General features: G+C 35.9%; 1 protein-coding gene across 11 annotated transcripts in view; it reads right to left on the reverse strand.

Annotated features, from left to right (window-relative positions):
* SLC4A4 (solute carrier family 4 member 4) overlaps positions 1-18,086 on the reverse strand; it is a 493,252-nt gene that overhangs the window by 96,132 nt on the left and 379,034 nt on the right. For all 11 annotated transcript variants that reach the window (XM_065545104.2, XM_074039893.1, XM_065545105.2 and 8 more), the window contains 2 exons: positions 14,748-14,881; positions 8,396-8,667 (listed from right to left, as the gene is read on the reverse strand). In XM_065545104.2, coding sequence (XP_065401176.1) covers positions 8,396-8,667; positions 14,748-14,881 — 406 coding nt within the window. The remainder of the gene's footprint in view (positions 1-8,395; positions 8,668-14,747; positions 14,882-18,086) is intronic.

Genomic DNA, 18,086 nt, shown 5'->3' on the forward strand with positions numbered 1-18,086 from the left:
AGGCTCCTCTGCTGTACACATTAGCAGGAACTGTACCATAAGGAACAGGTACGAACTCACGTGAGACTGTGAGGTCAAGTGTAAGCAACAATTGGTCACTAAGGCCATAGCTGTCTGCTTTTAATGTATAACCTAATACAATGTGGAGAAGGGAGTACTAGGATTGGGCTTGAATTCTAGACCCAGCAACTTCTGAGCACAGTACCCTTAAGCTCCCTCACCGCATAATCTTGAGGAGTTACTTCCCACCTCTTGACCACATGTCCCTCATTTGTAAAACTGGATTTGAAACCAACTACCTCATAAGGTTACTGTGCAGATTAAATAACACAATGTAGGCAAAATTGTAAACACAGTGTCCAGTATCAGGATAGATCTAAATAAATGGCAGCTAAGATTACTCCTAGCTGTGACCTGCAGAAAGCAGACCTTGTCCCTGGAATGAATGCCAGCTATCTCTCAAGATTTATGTGATGGTTAAATATACATACATAATGTTATTAAGATATAGTTGATTAAAATCCCCTAGTAAAATGTCTGGCACTTGGATGCTACTTAATAAATATTAGTCTAATCTGAACCTGTGCCCCCAACATGGCTTCTTAGGGTTATAATAATATGGCACTAATTAACCTGATGTGAACAAGAAAAACTTTAAGACTATTTTCCATGATAATGAAACTCCAAAGTTTTATTCTGTTACATTTAAGAAACATCTTAAGGCAATTAAGTAACTAGAAAATAGATAAAGGATAAAATTAAATAAGCTCTGCCACATGGTCATGTCAGATTTATTTAAGGGTTCTGGATAACTTGAGCACACTGTACCTTTTGACTAAGTCAAACATGTATGCTTTTAATTCCTAGGTCAATAAAGGCAACAAAAGGTAAAAATGGCTTTTGAGGGAAGACAAAATAAATTAGGAAAACTGGGAGAAGTAGCTTATAGGGAAATTATTTGCCACTATCTCAGTCTTAAGTCTTAAAACAGATAAAATCAGCAGTAAGTTTTTCTTTGTTTTTTTCTTATTATCCTTTTAGTTTTCCCAAGTATCTTCAGCAAGCCTTAATGCTTGAGATTTTCACTACAACTAGGCAAGTTCAAGTTGTATATTCTTTAATCTACAGGCACTATTCACAAGTTCACCTACGATGTTGTGCTGGAAGTTAAAGAGCTGAGCTACTGTGGAGATACTAAGATGAATATATTTAAGCTGCATGGTGGCATGCACCTGTAGTCCTAGCTACTCAGGAGGCTGAGGTGGGAGGATCATTTGAGCCCAGCAGTTTAAAGTTGCACTGAGCTATGATCGTGCCACTGCACTCCAGTTTGGGTGACAGAGCAAGACCCCACCAAAAAAAAAAAAAAAAAGGTATATTTTGTCACCAATTTCACAAAAACTTCTCTCTCATACCCACCCATCATTACATTTTGGAGATGTGTTATAGACATTACTGTGGGGAAACTTTTACAAATCTGCTTTTATATAAACCCAAAACAGAGAATTTTCCAGGTCTGATGACAATCTTATTTTCTGATTCCTGCAAGCATTATGCAGAAACTGCTGAAACATAGGTTAAGACATGAAAAGAAAACAAAATGATGGGTCTCTTCCAAAACACTATTACCATAGATGATAAAATGTCAACTGTGCCAGTAAAGGATTCTCACAAATGCAAGCCTGAGGGATGCTACAGCAGCAGAACTTGTACTTCCTTGTTTTACCATTAGTTTATGATTTAAACCTACTTCATAAAGAGGGAATGGCACACAATAAAAATAAAATCACATATATTATGATATAGTTCATGGAAGTTAGGATGATCTTTTATTTTCTAATTTTCTTTTAATGGGCTTTCTAATTATAAAACACATATTGACTATAATATGGGAACACAGGGGATGCAATCCAGCAATTCTTTTCAATGATTATAACATATTGGTGCACAACGCTTATTAATATATTAGAAAAATTATGTAGAAACAAATGATGTTGAAACTCTAGTGACAACTATTTTAGAGCATCTAGAAGCCTCCTTATGCTGTGAATGACAAAAAGGTATGGAAATGGAAGCCATGGCTACTTCTAGTCACTAGGCTTGGTCTTACAGTTTCATACCAGGAAAAAAGCCAACTTTTACTTGAAGATAATATACACAGGGATGCACTTCGTTCCTGAGAAAGAATTTACTCACCTTACTCATGCATCTATTATTAAGCATGTTCTCCTGGAACAGTCAACAATAAATCAATAAAATATATCCCTTTTGTTAACAATATAGTGTCTGTCCCTTTGAGGCTATTTTTCTTACTTTTATAGTTCATTATTTCTAGCAGTTTCTTTTCCCTCAGGATGTAAAACTGACACCTGGTCAGAAAATTTTCTGTGACCCTTTTCAAAATACTAATGTGCCTCGAGTATATAGTCACTGCAAGATTTACACATTAGGCAAATGAACAGAGGTATTAGAGTAGAAATTTATTTCTAAAGTTTGGATTAAATGAAACTCATTTTTGTTCATTCAAAAAGCAATTAACACTATTTTATAAAACAATACGTTTTATAATATATGTGTGTATATGTGTGTATCCTACTTCACTGCAAGTAGCACAATTCTTTTTTTTATTATTATACTTTAAATTCTGGGATACATGTGCAGAATGTGCAGGTTTGTTACACAGGTATACATGTGCCATGGTGGTCTGCTGCACCCATCAACACATTATTAGGTATTTCTCCTAATGCCATCCCTCCCCTTGCCCCCAACCCCCTGACAGGCCCCGGTGTGTGATGTTCCCCTCCTGTGACCATATGTTCTCATTGTTCAACTCCCACTTATGAGAGAGAACATGTGGTGTTTGGTTTTCTATTCCTGTGTTAGTTTGCTGAGAATAATGGTTTCCGGCTTCATCCATGTCCCTGCAAAGGACATGAACTCATTCTTTTTTATGGCTGCATAGTATTCCGTGGTACATATGTGCCACATTTTCTTTATTCAGTCTATCATTGATGGGCATTTGGGTTGGTTCCAAGTCTTTGCTATTGTTAATAGTGCTGCAATAAGCATACGTGTGCATGTGTCTTTATAGAACGATTTATAATCCTTCCGGTATATACCCAGTAATGGGATTGCTGGCTCAAATGGTATTTCTAGTTCTAGATCCTTGAGGAATCGCCACACTGTCTTCCACAATGGTTGAACTAATTTACGCTCCCACCAACACTGCAAAAGCATTCCTATTCCTCCACATCGTCTCCAGCATCTATTTCCTCACTTTTTAATGATCGCCATTCTAACTGGCCTGAAATGGTACCTCATTGTGGTTTTGATTTGCATTTCCCTAATGACCAGCAATAATGAGCTTTTTTTCATGTTTTTTGGCAGCATAAATTTCTTTCGAGAAGTGTCTGTTCACATCCTTTGCCTACTTTTTGATGGGGTTATTTTTTTTTTTCTTGTAGATTCTGGATATTAGCCCTCGTCAGATGGATAGATTGCAAAAATTTTCTGCACAATTCTTAAAAAGCAGGGAAACAGGCCCTCAGAAAATGTTTGTTGATGAATGAATGAGAATTTTAAAAGCACAGAGAACAGAAGAGAGAACAAGTGAGAGTTGGGGGGATGCCCATGTTCTGTTCCCTATTTCCAAAATTCTAGTATTTACGTTTTTGAATAAATTAAAGAGATTCCTCTTAAGAGAACTGAACACCTTGCCTCTAGGACTTTAAAGTCTTTTTCTTAATGACTATGTATAGTATACAACACTTTTGTAATCTCGAGATTCAATGGAATAGTATTAATTACTCTAACTACAATGCACTGAAGCCTTAACATTTTTTTTGTAAATACAGTTTCAATGTGTCATATTTGTCTGTAACAGCACACTGGTTGTTAATTTTTGGGGAGAAGGCCGACTTGCAGTAGAAGCCTTGTTAGTATCTTTCCCTAGGAAAATGTATGAGAAAACTAAATGTTTGAAATCTTTAAAGAATACAACTATTATAAGATTAAACTCACTGGGGCATCTTTTGTAGGATAGTGAGAAATACGAAAAAGAACAAATTTTTACTCAATGTCCATTAGGTGTCAAACAATTTTACATATACTATCTCATTTAACCTTTATAGTAACCTCTAAGAATAGGCACAGATACTAACCCAGTTCAGAGATTATCAAACAAAGAGATTAAGTAATCAGCCTAGTTCAGGGTAACAACGAAATTTAAACTCAGTTTTGTTTACTCTAAAGCACACAGTATTTACACTTTATCACATTAACATTTCTAAATTGGGATGTTGGTGATCAAATTAGATATTGTGTATTATTCTTCAACTGGATATTTTTTAGTTCTCGCTTTTGGCTTTTGAACTAAATTATCTTTTTTCTTACACACTCTGCTATGTAATCGTCGAAGTACAGTGGAAAATTTAACATCCATTTCCTCTACTAATTAATAGCTATCCCATTTCTAAGAAAAGCAAATCTTAGCACAAAAACCACCCATGTATGGCATGTATCCACTCACATATGTCAAACTTTCTGACTGATTTTCCTACTAGTACTTGCAACTGAGCTTCCTTAGTTGCTCAGTAAACCTATGTGCATGACTTGGGTTACCAAGCAGTAGTTGGGAGTAAAATGAATGGAGAAAAAAGTGCATTTAGAAAAGAAAAATTAGGAAATGATTAGGCTTTCTGGAAGCAAGTGAGAAGTAAAAAGAAAAGAAGAGAAAAGGAAGTGTTGCCTTGACAAAGCACACACATACAAAAAAGCCACAATATATTGTGGCCATGAAGAGAGGTTTCTTTAGTAATTAGTGGCCCCTATTTCCATTCCTGTAAAATCATTTCTCAGTTTGCAGGATCACGACTCCATCTGTGCAATTGCTGGTTCACTGATACATACTGTCCCAGTGTTGAAAAACAAGTCATATGCCAGTTTAAATATTATTGACTCATTGAATTATTTTACTAAGAGTGCATGTTGTGATGAAAGGCCAGTCTTTTGTTATTTTTAGAATACTTACTTGAGCTGTATATGCAACTGTATTATTCTCTCACTATCATCTTTCAGTTTGATATCAAGAAATACTAAATTTATGATGAATCTATTCAGTTTGCTACCAAAAAGCAGTAAGGTTATGGAGAAGTATTAACATTGTCAAAAAGTACTAAGGTTATGGGGGAGATACACAATCATTAATCTGATGGGGTTTTGTTAAATATGAAATTGTCATGAAAATGCAAATAACTATCCATTGCCTTTTTCCAAACCACAAACAGATTTCATCTCCATAGTTTCAAATAATTCTTCACATTCACATATATATCTTTCATGAGTACCAATAAGAGGTACAACCAACACTCTTGTTGCAAAATGGGCCAACTGCCCAACAAGGTATGCCTAGAAGGAAGGATGACAAAGACAGGTCTGTTTATTCTATTACTTACACTTCAAGGCTAAATACTAACCCTAAATTTTAAGGATCGGTAATAGCAATAATAATGGCAGCTAACAGTTGATTACTTATTACATATTAGAAACTGTCATAAGAATTTTATCTGTAATAGCTCTTCTTTTTCCTTCAAAATAAATCTATAAGGTAAGTACTATTATTAACCTTAGTTTACAGATTAGGAAGATGGGGCTAAGCTACCTTGGGAAAAGGTACTTGCTAAAAGTCACACATTTGGCCTTAGCCAAACCAGGACTTGAATATAGGATCTTCTGACTTAAAAGCCCTGTGATACTACTTTATTGGTACCAACTAGAGGTAGAAGGAATTGCCAGAGTCCTTCTGGACAACTTCCTAGTTACTCAGCACTGACTTTTTACACAACCTGGGAAAAACTGGACAAAGGAAAAGCTATCACCACTTATGCCAGCACTTGCCATGCAAGTATAAAATAGGTTCCACCCTTAATGTCACTTTTTCAAAAAAAATAAAGATCCGTCTTAGAAGGAAGATTACATGTAAAACCATGGTACTTTTTATAATTTGAACACATTTAGATATGTCTTCCTTGGTTTCATGTTACCTTCTCTAACATCCAAATAATAAAACAACCAACACAAGTTTCCATTCGCCTCAGGTAGGTATGGGGTTGACATTAGATGGTTTTTTCCGTGTGACAGGTGTGGTGACAAAGCCCTCCTCTGGCTTCATGAATACCTCAAAGTACTTTTTTTCCTTTAGAAAATCTTAGTGTATGATTACTCAAACCTGTCTAAGAAGTCATAAATAAATGTATACATATATTTATATATAAATTAATACATGTAAGGCAAGGCTGAAAATCTCACAATTAAATGTTTATAAAGCCAATATTTTGAATACCTGGACTTCCCTGAAAGTCCAGGTTGTATGGTTATTGGGAGTTTTATCCCCCTTCTCTCCTAGGAAGAGCTCCATATAGTTGAGTGACAGTAACATCTGTGTTTCTCTGGGGAGCACATTTAATTGATTCTAATAATAATATATATCAAGGGTGGAGTGATATATATTGTGCTTGTTTCCAAGTACTATCAAATATTTCAAATCAGTATACAGCTGAACACTAGTTAGCTTTTATAACTATATGGCATTTTTGTTAGTCTGAATCTTTAAATTTCTACTTTGTGTATCTTTCTGCATTGCTTTTAAATATGGGTCTTATTTTAATGTGTGCTGATTTTTCTTAACACAAAAAGAATCCATGAGTGCAAAGTCCAACAAGGCCCTAGCTTGTCGTCAGTGTTACTGACTGCCTCATTGTGAGGGAAGTAGTGTTCTCTTTTCTCTCAATTCAAGACACATACCGGTCTTCTAAGACTTCTCCACCAATGTGGCAGAGAAGAATGAATTGCATACCAAAATATCTAGGAACAATCTGAAACGGCATGCCACAAGCATAAAAATAATTTGTAATATCTTGCTTATTTTTTAAATTCATAAGCATTCTGTATTCTAGTCTATAACCATGTTAGTTTTACGGTAAACATTAAGAGCTTTTTCCTCAGAATCTATAAATCACAGTGGATACTGCATGAATGTGCCCCATATTTGTGTCCCAGCCCTTTGAACACTGCTATACTTCTGGTACTAAAAGACCTCAGTAAAAAGTATGGACTGTATATCAATTTTTATTTTAAGGGACACAGACCTGTAGCTAATTGCATGACCTAGGATCACCAGTGCTACTAACATTTAATTGTCTGACACAAATGCCTATCCCTTTTTCTGTTTCTTTCTTTTTTTTTTTTTTTTTTTTTTGACAGAGTCTTGCTACCCCTTCAGCCACTTGAGTAGCTACAGGTACGTGCCAGCACACCCGGCTGATTTTTCTATTTTTTTGTAGGGACAGAGTTTCATAATGTTGCCCGGACTGGTCTCAAACTCCTGGGCTCAAGCAATCCACCTGCCTCAGTCTCTCAAAGTGCTGTACAAAGAATAATATAGACATTAATTCCTTGCAAATACTGCAGTTTGAGTTAATTTCAAAATTATAGGCAAGAGACACTGCACCCAGTCCCTATTCCTTTTTATACGAGAGAAGATCTAAAACAACTTCCCTCAAAGTAAATCCTTTTTTGAAATGCCTTTCATATTATAAAATGGAATTTTATCATGGAATTACTCCAACAAAGAATTCCAAAGACCAAGCTGAACATTTTTTTTTTTTTTTGTGAAAAACTTACGATATCAACTCATGTTTGGTATGATAGATTTTAAAGGGCTAAGATATAGAGAATCACATTCCTTTCCAGGAATTACTTTTGTTTTTATGTCCTTCTGGACTCTAGAATATAAATCTACTCCTAGAACATCACATTCCTTCTTTTGTTTCTTCTTCTCTCTTCCTTTCTTTTCTTATTTGTCTAGCAGAGATAAACTATAAAATTCTACCGCTAGGCAATTCCAATCTGAAGTTCTTTTTTCTTAATTTAATGCTTCAAATTGTCTGAAGTGGGTTAGTATCTTTTTCTTCTATAAGCTTAAAATCATGTATTAAAAGTTTACTTAAAGGAAGAGATTCCTACACCAATAAAGCAGCAGCAGAGGGTAAGTTTGTCACATATTTATATCTGTTAATACATGTATCCAGGTCTCCCCACTTATAAAATCAAGAATAATGTACACATAAATTCCTTGCAAATCCCACAGTTTGAGTTAATTTCAAAATATTGAGTTGGTTATTTTCACATTCCAGAGCTCCTGGTCTCCTTCCTGGTTGAATCATACAGCTAAAATACCTCAGGCAATGAGACGTCAAATTCAGTAGCACAGTTTTTCAGACAAAAAACAAGACTAATTCCTGAGGACCATGACAGCATGCTGAATATTTGCAAGCAAGGAGCCTACACCTTTCTCCAAATACGAAGCAAGCATAAACACAAAGTGTGATGCCCTCACCTGGGTCAGGTGGCACACAGGCACAGGAAAAGAGAGTGTTGTAGCCCACTTTGAAGTTGGAGTTGATGGGGTAGTAATCTGCAAGCTTGATCATCTTCTTGAAAGCATCATAGATAAAGATGAAGCTAATCAGAGAAGAAAAGCCCTCCTCCGTGAAACGTGTGAAGTATTGAACCAAGAAGCTGGCATCAGTGGCTACCAAAATGAGACACAGGAAGGCGGACCACAGGCCAATCCAAAGGCGAAACTCCAAATAGTCAAAATCATTGTCCCTGGAAAAAAGAAAGAAAGGTGTTTAGATCCCTCCTCCTTGGAACACAAGGAATAATATAAAACTACCAAATGTCTACAGAAAGATTGACAAAAATACAAGATCACCTTTAGCCACTAAATGTGAAACTCTATTTCAGCCAGAAAGCACTAAGTTTAAGAATTTAGTCTAATGATACAATTTCAAAACAATAAAAATTTGAGGAAAACACATTCAGAGTAGTTATATCATTTATATGTGAAAACCTTATTATTTTTCTCATTCAAAAAATATGGTCCCTACCTTCCTAGAGTTTATAGAGTAAATAATTTGCAAACCTAACACTGGTACTTAGTATGTGTTCAATAAATGTTTGTATGAGCTTTAAGGGTTCATAAAGACACTAAGATCAATATGTTTTCTGTCCCTATGTCATCACAGTCTACTGAGGGAAACAAATCGATAAATGTATCACACTATAAAATAGTAAGTGATAATGTTACAGAAGAAGGAGTAACTAATTCTGGTTGGAAGGAAAGAGGAAGTTGCAGAAAAAATTCAAGGTGTTCAGGGATAAGTAGTAGAAACTTTCTGGACAGACCAGAGAGAGCAAGGCCAGGAAGAGGAAAAAGTAGTTAAAAAGATAACATGGCACAAGATGGCCTGTACTGCTCACTGTGTGTGGACAGACTGCCACCAACATGAGGTGGAATTAGAAATATGAGCTGTCATCAGATCAAGAAAGGCTGTCTTGCCATGCTACTGCCAGACCCTTCCACGTCTTATGGAGCTTATGAAGTCTGCCCACAGATCTGATATTCTTCTGCTGAAGCTGGGTGTGAAGCATCTTGCGACCAACATCCTTCTGTGTTTGTCCCACAGCAGACTTAGAATAGGCTACTTCCATCTAAGGAGATCACCGTCTTTTGAGGCCTTTCCCATTTCTTACAACTGAATTATTAATAGTTCAAGATTCACAACTCTGAAAGGATGGGTCAAGTGTTAATGTCTTACCATTTTATACTGATTCCTTTAAAAGTATGTGGAGAGTGCTTTATAATGATTTTTTAAACTCAATTTATTTGTGATGAAAAAGCAGGTAGTAGTATGTATTACTTGCATAAGAATAAGAAAAAAGTCAAGGATTGTGCATGCTGGACACTCTAGAACCTTGCTTTTAGACAATGAGTTTCTGATAACTGTTGATGATATATCTTAAAACTTTCCCATAGGCAATCAACTCTCCACCTTTATCAGCACCAACCCAATCTTACCCAACCCACAGGTAAGTTTTTGCCTGATACACACCCCCTCATTGATATCCTTACTGATATCTATACTTGCCTTACTGAAAGCCATTTTCCACACTACAGCCAAAATTATCATTTTTAATGAAAGTCAGACACCCCAGCTTAAAATCTTTCAATAGCTTCCCATTGCCCTTAGAATAAAATTCAAATTCTTTACCTAGCACAGTGTCTCGCACATAGAAAGTGCCCAATAAAGACTTGCAGGATGAATAAATGCATGTCTGTACTTAAGACTTGCCTGAGACAGTTACTGACACTGACCTATGAGCTATATCTCATGCAACCAAGACATGACTGTTCCTGTGATAGCTAAAAATTATAGAATATTAGAATTCAAAGTTCTTTAGGTACTGTGATGATTAGTTTTATGTCCTGACCAGGCTACAAAGTGCCTAGACATTTGGTCAAACATTATTCTGGGTGTTTCTGTTAGGGTGTTTTTGGAGACATAAACATACAAATTGGTGGGCTTTGAGTAAAGCAGATCACCCTCCATAGTATGTGGGGGGGAACTCATCCAATCAGTTGCAGGCCTGAATACAACAAAAAAGATTGACCTTCCCCAGGGCAGCAGAGAATTCTCCAGCAGACTGCCTTTGAACTTCTGCAACATCAGCTCTTCCTGGTTCTATAGCAGACAGCCTTCAGACTCAAACTGGAGCATTGGCTCCCCTGGGTCTCCAGCCTGCCAGCCTCCTCAGCCTCTATAATTGCATGAGCCAACTCTTTACAATAAATCTACACACACACACTCACATTTTATGGTTCTGTTTCTCTGGAGAACACTGGCTAATACAGACACCAATCTGTCAAATTACGTCTCATTTTATAGGTAAGGACACCAAGACCAATGGAAGTTAAATCATTTATCCAACATCAAGGTTTTAATGACAGAGCTTGACCAGAAGCCAAATCTCTTGATTCTTAGGTGTTCGTTTTAAAAATTACAGCATGGTTCCCCATCTAATTTGTATTTAGCTCTAGATAGGGTGAATATTAAAAGTCATTGTCTTTTGTTTCTCTCTTCTTATCTAATCACACAATTGAAATACATTACTGAAGAAGGAGATCATTAATACTGGGGTAAGTTATCTTCGATAGACTTTATGGGATCCTTCTGAAGATAACTTTTACTTTCCTTTGCAGTTTGCTTTATGTCCAGAACACCACTGCTTTAATCCTATGCATGCCTATGTGAGATAAGTAAACTATAGAAAAAATTGAGTTCTAGAAATTTCAGATAATTTACATTATCATACAATGAGTCAGTGTCAGAATAACAACTAAGAAACACAGTTTTGTTACTTCTGAGCCAACATACTTTTTCCCTAAAATAAAAATTTTAAACAATTACCTAGTTTTGCTACCCTAGCAAGAAGATGAAAGAGCAATCTTGATTTGTTTTAGGAATACTAGTAGTTGTTTATAGATTTAATGTTTACAGGATAGGATGAGAAACAAATCCATTAACTAGCTAATGGTTAGGAACAACATTACTTTGGGTACAAAGGAAAAGATACATGTATAAACTTAAACCTTAGAATCTAAACAATATACTAAACTAGCTGCTTTAAAAGACTTAAGCAATTCTAGAGTAGTTCAACAAGAATGACCCAAATAAAGTCAATAAAGCCAATGGCACTTCATTATGAAAGTGATATGTGTAGAGCATCAAGAAGAAAGAGGAATAAGAAATGAGAAAAATTTAAATAAGTTGATCATCAGTAATGACTGCAGTAAAATGGTATTATTACATCCAATAAATTCCCTTCGTGCCAAATTTAAATAGCAATTAAGTTTTAAAAAGCAACAGGAAATGATATTAGAGACCAAAGAAGAAATTATGGTGAATTAGAAGGAAAAAATAGATTCATATCGTTATGGCACCACTCAGTGTTCCTAGATATTTTGAATCATAGTTTCTCAGTAGCATAAAACCAAGGATACAGATAAACCAAGAAGTCATATCTGAAATATGCTACAGAAATTAATGTGCAGCCACTGACAAAGAAATATAAACTCCCTAAAAGAATACACCCAGTAATATCATGGAAGAATTAAAAATTTGAAGGCTTAAAAGTAAACTGTTTAAAGAATATAGGAAAAAAAATACTGAATGACCAAATGATAATAATACAAGTTAAAATTCAACCTTAATTGTGAAGTTTTTATATAGCTTAGAACACATTGCTGAAACATCTTTCAGATTCCTCACTCAAGTAAAAAGAAGGAATCTAATTATTATTGTGATAAAATGTGTAAAAACAATGCAAAACGGATTGCAGAATTTGGGAAATAAAACTACAAGTGTCCTTTGAAAAGTTGTGAGCTATTTTCTTCCTTCTATTACTGATTTTAAGAGATGGCAGCATATCATTCATATTCCTTTAAAATAATTCTCCAGTTTACAGGGCAAATATCAAAACCTCAGAAATAAATCCATTATTATACAGAGTTTGAGTCCAGTGAACCTACAAAGCAAGGATCTACCTATTCTTCAACAGTGGTAAAACATGTTGGGGAAAATCTGGGCAAGACAAAGTAAAATAGTTCTTACCTGAAGGACTTTTTCAGATCTCTTGCATGCTAAAGTCTAAAGTGAATTACCAAGAGGTGGGTATACAGTATACAGCACTTCCCAGACTTACTGGGACCACAGAAGTTTTTTTTCATGGAGCGTGGAATAAGACTAGTAATAGATGAAACACACTTTGGGAAACAGTGATCTATCCAAATATTTTGTATCTAGACAGAATATTATCACTGCAGGTGCTATTACACAAACAAATGATATAGCATTGTGATTAAAATAATGCTTGCCACATATTACTCAGTGATGGATTTAAAGCATGGCTTCTCAAATGTTTCTTGTTGATTTACAACTGTTATCAAATAAATCACTTGGAACTATGTTATGTTACCAATTATGATTAAAAAAAGGAGAATGTGAAAGGAACTTGCTTAGTAAAAGGAAATAATCTGTATCTCACAATTACTTAAAACAAACTGGGATGCAAACATTTTCTGTAGATTAAGGCTCTGATCACATTTCATCCAATAAATCTTTCTGCAAAGTTTGTGCATGTTTGTTCCTGTTTATAGTACATCCTTGTTTAATCTTTCTACAAAGGCTTTCTTGTCTCACACAATGTTTCCTTAAACATATAAAAACTGTTTGACTCTTTCTATAAACTGACAAGAATAAAATTCTTTCCAATGTTCTGAGAATTATGAGAAAGGATTTATAGTAATAATTACCTACAGAAAACTCACAATATTACTTAATATTTGGAACTTTTTACATTCTCAAAAGACTCCTGCTAATGTCCTCAACCCTGTTTTCAAAAAAACTGGTTTTAAATCTTCTTTCCCGCCTCCATCCTATGACTATTTTTGATAACACACACACTTTTAAGGGCTATATATGAGTCCGTTAAGTCCATGATGTACTATGAAGGTAATGACAATTCCAAAATTAAAATCCTAAAACTGTATAACAATGTAAGACTATGGGAATGCTGACAAGGAGTGCCAGCAAGGCATGAGACATTCTTCAATCTACCTAAGGATTGAGATCTGCCAGTAAAGGCGATTCTCTCTTAGAGGTATCAATTACATTAGAAAGAGGGTAGAAGACCCAAGCTGATTTTGAATCTACTTGTGTATTAATGTGGCCACTTGGATAATTCACTTAACTAATTTTTCCCCTTCTTAAAATGATCCATCAATTTCTAAAAGAAAATGCTGATATCATAATTATGATGCCCATTAGAAACGTCTAGTGATTCCTGAAGAGACTTGGACTCTGGAGTCAGAAAGCAAGAATTCATATCCCAGCCCCACTGATGACTTGTGATGTAATGTTAGGCAATTTGCTTATTGTTCCTGTGCTTACTTTTTCATCTATAAATCAGGATGTGGTCCCTACCTCACAGGATTGCCGTAAGAATTAAATGAGTTAGTACATATATTAGGATAATACTTGGTACATGATCAACTCTCAATAAATGTTAGGTATTTATTCAGCTGAGTTTTGGAAGCTATCTTTAGTTAAGAACATGAAACTGGGGGTGAAGAGCAGTGGATTAAGTAAAGAGCATCCTGTCTCTTTCATTATTGAATGATGTGAACTTAATCAATTTAATTTCTCTAGTATGTTGGTCAGGATCATGGCAGGAAATAGAAGGCATTCTGAAGTAACAACAAATGGCAAGGCACTCAGGGACCATCAACAGCAGGAAGCCACTACTAACTTCAGGCTTGAAAAGGCCAAGGAAGGAATAGAGCTACCAGAGCCTGGTGAGGGCTAGAGTCAAGGTGGATAAGCCACTTGACAGAGGCTGAAGTCCTCAGGGATAAGCACTGCCAGAATGCTGTGCTAAAACAAAGATGGTGAGCTGGGGAAAGGCAGACATACTCAGACCTCTCTCTCTCTCTCTTCCCGTTCTGTTGGTGCTCCCCATTAGCCAAACCCAAGAGGAAGCCAGAAGGCAAAGGGGCATGGGTGCTGCTGTCCACAGGCATCAGCCCCTAGAGCATATGGCAGGACAACAGGAAAGAGAAAAAGTGGGAAGGGAGCAAGGACGCACACAATGTAACAGTCTCAGTCGAATCATACCTGAAACAAGTGGTGACTACCTAATTGCTAAGACCCTTTCACCTCTCACATCTGAACATTCCAGTATTCTGAGTGATTTTTAGATCTGCCTAATCACTATTCTATGCTCTATCTAGCCTATAAAGGTTCTACAATTAAGCAATTCTAATTGCAATTAAATATGTATGTACATACTTGCTGAAATTAAATAGAAGCCTCTCAAAAACTAGGACAGGTCCAGTGCTGCTCAGAATAGTGAGTGGTTGACCAGCAAAAAGGCAAAAGATGGCTCCAGAGACAGCAGTGCCTAGGAAACTCTCCAACACGCCCTAAAATAAAGAAAATATAAATGTTAAATGAAACACGTCTTTTTTCTTTTCATTTGTGATGTCACTAGGCAAACAAAGCCACGTGAATATACTATTAGGAGGGTCTTAACATATAAAGAATGAAGAACAAAGGCTCTTACCAATATGCATATTGCCACCATTTATTTCACCTTACATACAATTTAGTCATTGTTCCCTACTCCAAGGGTCGACCTGCTCTAAAGCACTATAATTACTATGACGGCTGGTGTATAGGAGGCAAAAGGTGGCTCTGATCCTTACTAAAATACTAACTGAAGCTTCTACACAAAAAAATCAAATGGTTAGAAGTATTTTTGGTGGCATTTTCCTCTTTGTGGTTCCCTTCAGTGTTTTAGCCTGATTTCGCCTTGCACATAGTAGGCACTTATAAGTAGCTATCTTTTATGCACAAAAGCTACTTTTTTTTCCCTAGAGAAACACCTTTGAAGTAGAGAGGGGCACAAAAGGGACCAAAAAAGTGATCTGTCCTCCATTCTGCAATTTCTAAAATACCAATTTCAAAAGACATTCTCATTACATTTTCAGTGTCCAATGTAAACTTATATAAAAGCTTCAATTAACTATTTCTAGAGAAAATATATGTGCTGGAACATAAACAGGTAGTCTTTTATGGCCACATTTCCTTTTAGTTACATCTCTGGAAATCAACCCATTATTTTCCTTTAGCATAATAAAAACAAAGGATGTCAACAAGGATCATCAATGATGTCAACAAGGATCACTGACTTACAAAACTGTCCTAACTTTCCTAATCACATCACTCCGGACCAATGCTTTCAAGGATGACAAACTAGCCTGTTTCCTATATTTTTCATTATTTCAAACTTTAGTTATCAGTTTAGTCAGTAGTTAGGTTGGTGCAAAAGTAATCGTGGTTTTTGCCATTAAAGTAATTAAAGTAATGGCAAAAACTACACGATTACTTTTGTACCAACCTATAGACAAGCATATGTGTATTTGTAGGAAGGTTCTTTTGTAGACATAAAATAATATTTTACGAAGACATGATTTTTAAACATAAAAAGATGACAGAAACCCTTTATTCAATACATGAAGCTATAAATCTGAACACTAAAATTTGCAAAATAAAACATTTTCAAATGACTAAAGAAATTCTATAGCTTTAAAGGACACAATAATATATTCAGTGGTAGACAAAACAGTGGAGCAAAATCATGTGATCTCTTGGTATAGGAAGAGTTCTCTCTTCAATTAAACAATAAATTACCTGTTCTTAGAAGTACGATTTATGTCACAAAAAATAAGCCTTTTAATTGAAACCACCCCCTGACTGGAGCAGAGTGGATTTCTGGGGAATCTGCAGTGCCCCTCAGTCACTTCCAGTGACCCTCAACCCCTGAGTTAACCTATCCATCTGTCAACCTCACTAGGCCACCTCTTACCACTGTCCCAAAAGTTCTCCAGCAACTTCTCATTCACTTATCATTTTTAAAGAAAATACAATATACGTAAAATGATTATGAAGAAATTGTTTTTCAAATCAACTTACAAAACTTAAACACAGTAAGTTCCACTCAAAAGCTTAGGAGGCCATTGTTACAATAATTACTCAAAATATTTCTTATGCTACTTCAGAGACAGCAATATTCTCCACAGACTGACACTAGCAGTACCACATGCTCCTCTTTTAAGGGTAGAATTCAATTCAGAAAACAAATGAAAGTCCTTTAGAGCAGCACTAGACAATAATAGAGTTGGGATGACAGTGGATAAAAAACAAGAGGTGACAATTAAGTAGTAAGACTAGTTTCTCTCATGGCAAATACACACACTCTGAAAAAATCCAGAACAAGTCCAGTTCATGCAGAAGTCTAGGTTTGAAGCCTGGCAGGAAGGTCTCATAAGGACTTCCATTTACATGGATGTAGGTCCAGCACATGGCTGAAGGGTGCCATCTCATTATTTATAGCCATTCCGCAGAGAGACTATCTTGCTCGTTCTTCCTCACAGGGACAGAAACCAGAATAACAAGAAAGGGCAGCAGAACCAAGATGTATTTATGCAGAGAAGACAGAAAAGTTTCTCCTAGACCAACAAATAGCATTTACCTTGATTTCTTAAACATTTAGACATTGAGATTCAGGGGAGTTAAGTGATATGAACAAATTCACATTCAATGTGACATAAGTCTTTGGGTCTTCAGTGTATGTACTTGCCCAACCAGACTTCACCCCTCGTAAGGATAAAAGGTGTACCATAGGCTGGGGTTTCAACCCTTGTGCATAGACGGTGGGCTTTCTATGTCTTTATAATTTATCTTTCTTTTTTTACAATTTACACCAGTGTGTGCATAAGATGAAAGGTAGAAACTTGAATGCTTCCTGTGGCAGGACAAGCTATGCTCTGGGTGCATGTGACAGGCAGATACACTACAACATTCTTTATCAAGCAAGGAGTGATATTTCTTATCACTGCTATGGGATCAAGACAGCACTGACTGAATGTAAGGGAGAATATAAAGGGGAAAGGACCAATTCAAAAGGAGAGATTTTTGCATTCTCTACTTGATTTGACACAGCTACTAATCTTGGGGAGGGTAAGAACAGGGTCTTCTGGCATCATCCATGTTTCTCTTTCTCTCATCATGCTATCCACCATCTCTACATGTGGTCTGTAGGCACTCAGCAAATGCTAAAGGAACCAAGAAGCAAGGCCCAAATCATACTCCAGGTTCCACCTATCAAAGGTCAACAGGCGTTGCTGCTCATTCAGTAAAGATAACAACCAATTTCTTCCAGAAAACCACTTTAATTTATGGAAACCATACAACTGTTAAAGGCAGATTATTTTTATTTCAGTACTTGATCCTTTGGTAAGTACTACAGTTTCCATTCTGTGGCTGACAATCTTGAAACAGAGACAGGTGATTGATTATACACACTGCACTGGAAACTTGCTTAAATTTAGAGATGTTTCCAGTATTTCTGAGAAAAGAACTATTTGACATTTTCCTCTTCACAATACAGAAATTTAAAAAATAATATCAATGAATAACTCTAGTTTAACTGTAACTAAAGTTTAAAGCAATTTATAAGGTGAACTATCAGAAATCTCTTTGCTGATTTATTATATTCAGTGTTCGCTGATACAAAAAGGAAAACCATGTGTGGATATGTGTATTTTTAAAAGCCATAACTCATAA

Source organism: Macaca fascicularis, chromosome 5, assembly GCF_037993035.2.
Source record: "Macaca fascicularis isolate 582-1 chromosome 5, T2T-MFA8v1.1".
NCBI classification, from domain to species: domain Eukaryota; kingdom Metazoa; phylum Chordata; class Mammalia; order Primates; family Cercopithecidae; genus Macaca; species Macaca fascicularis.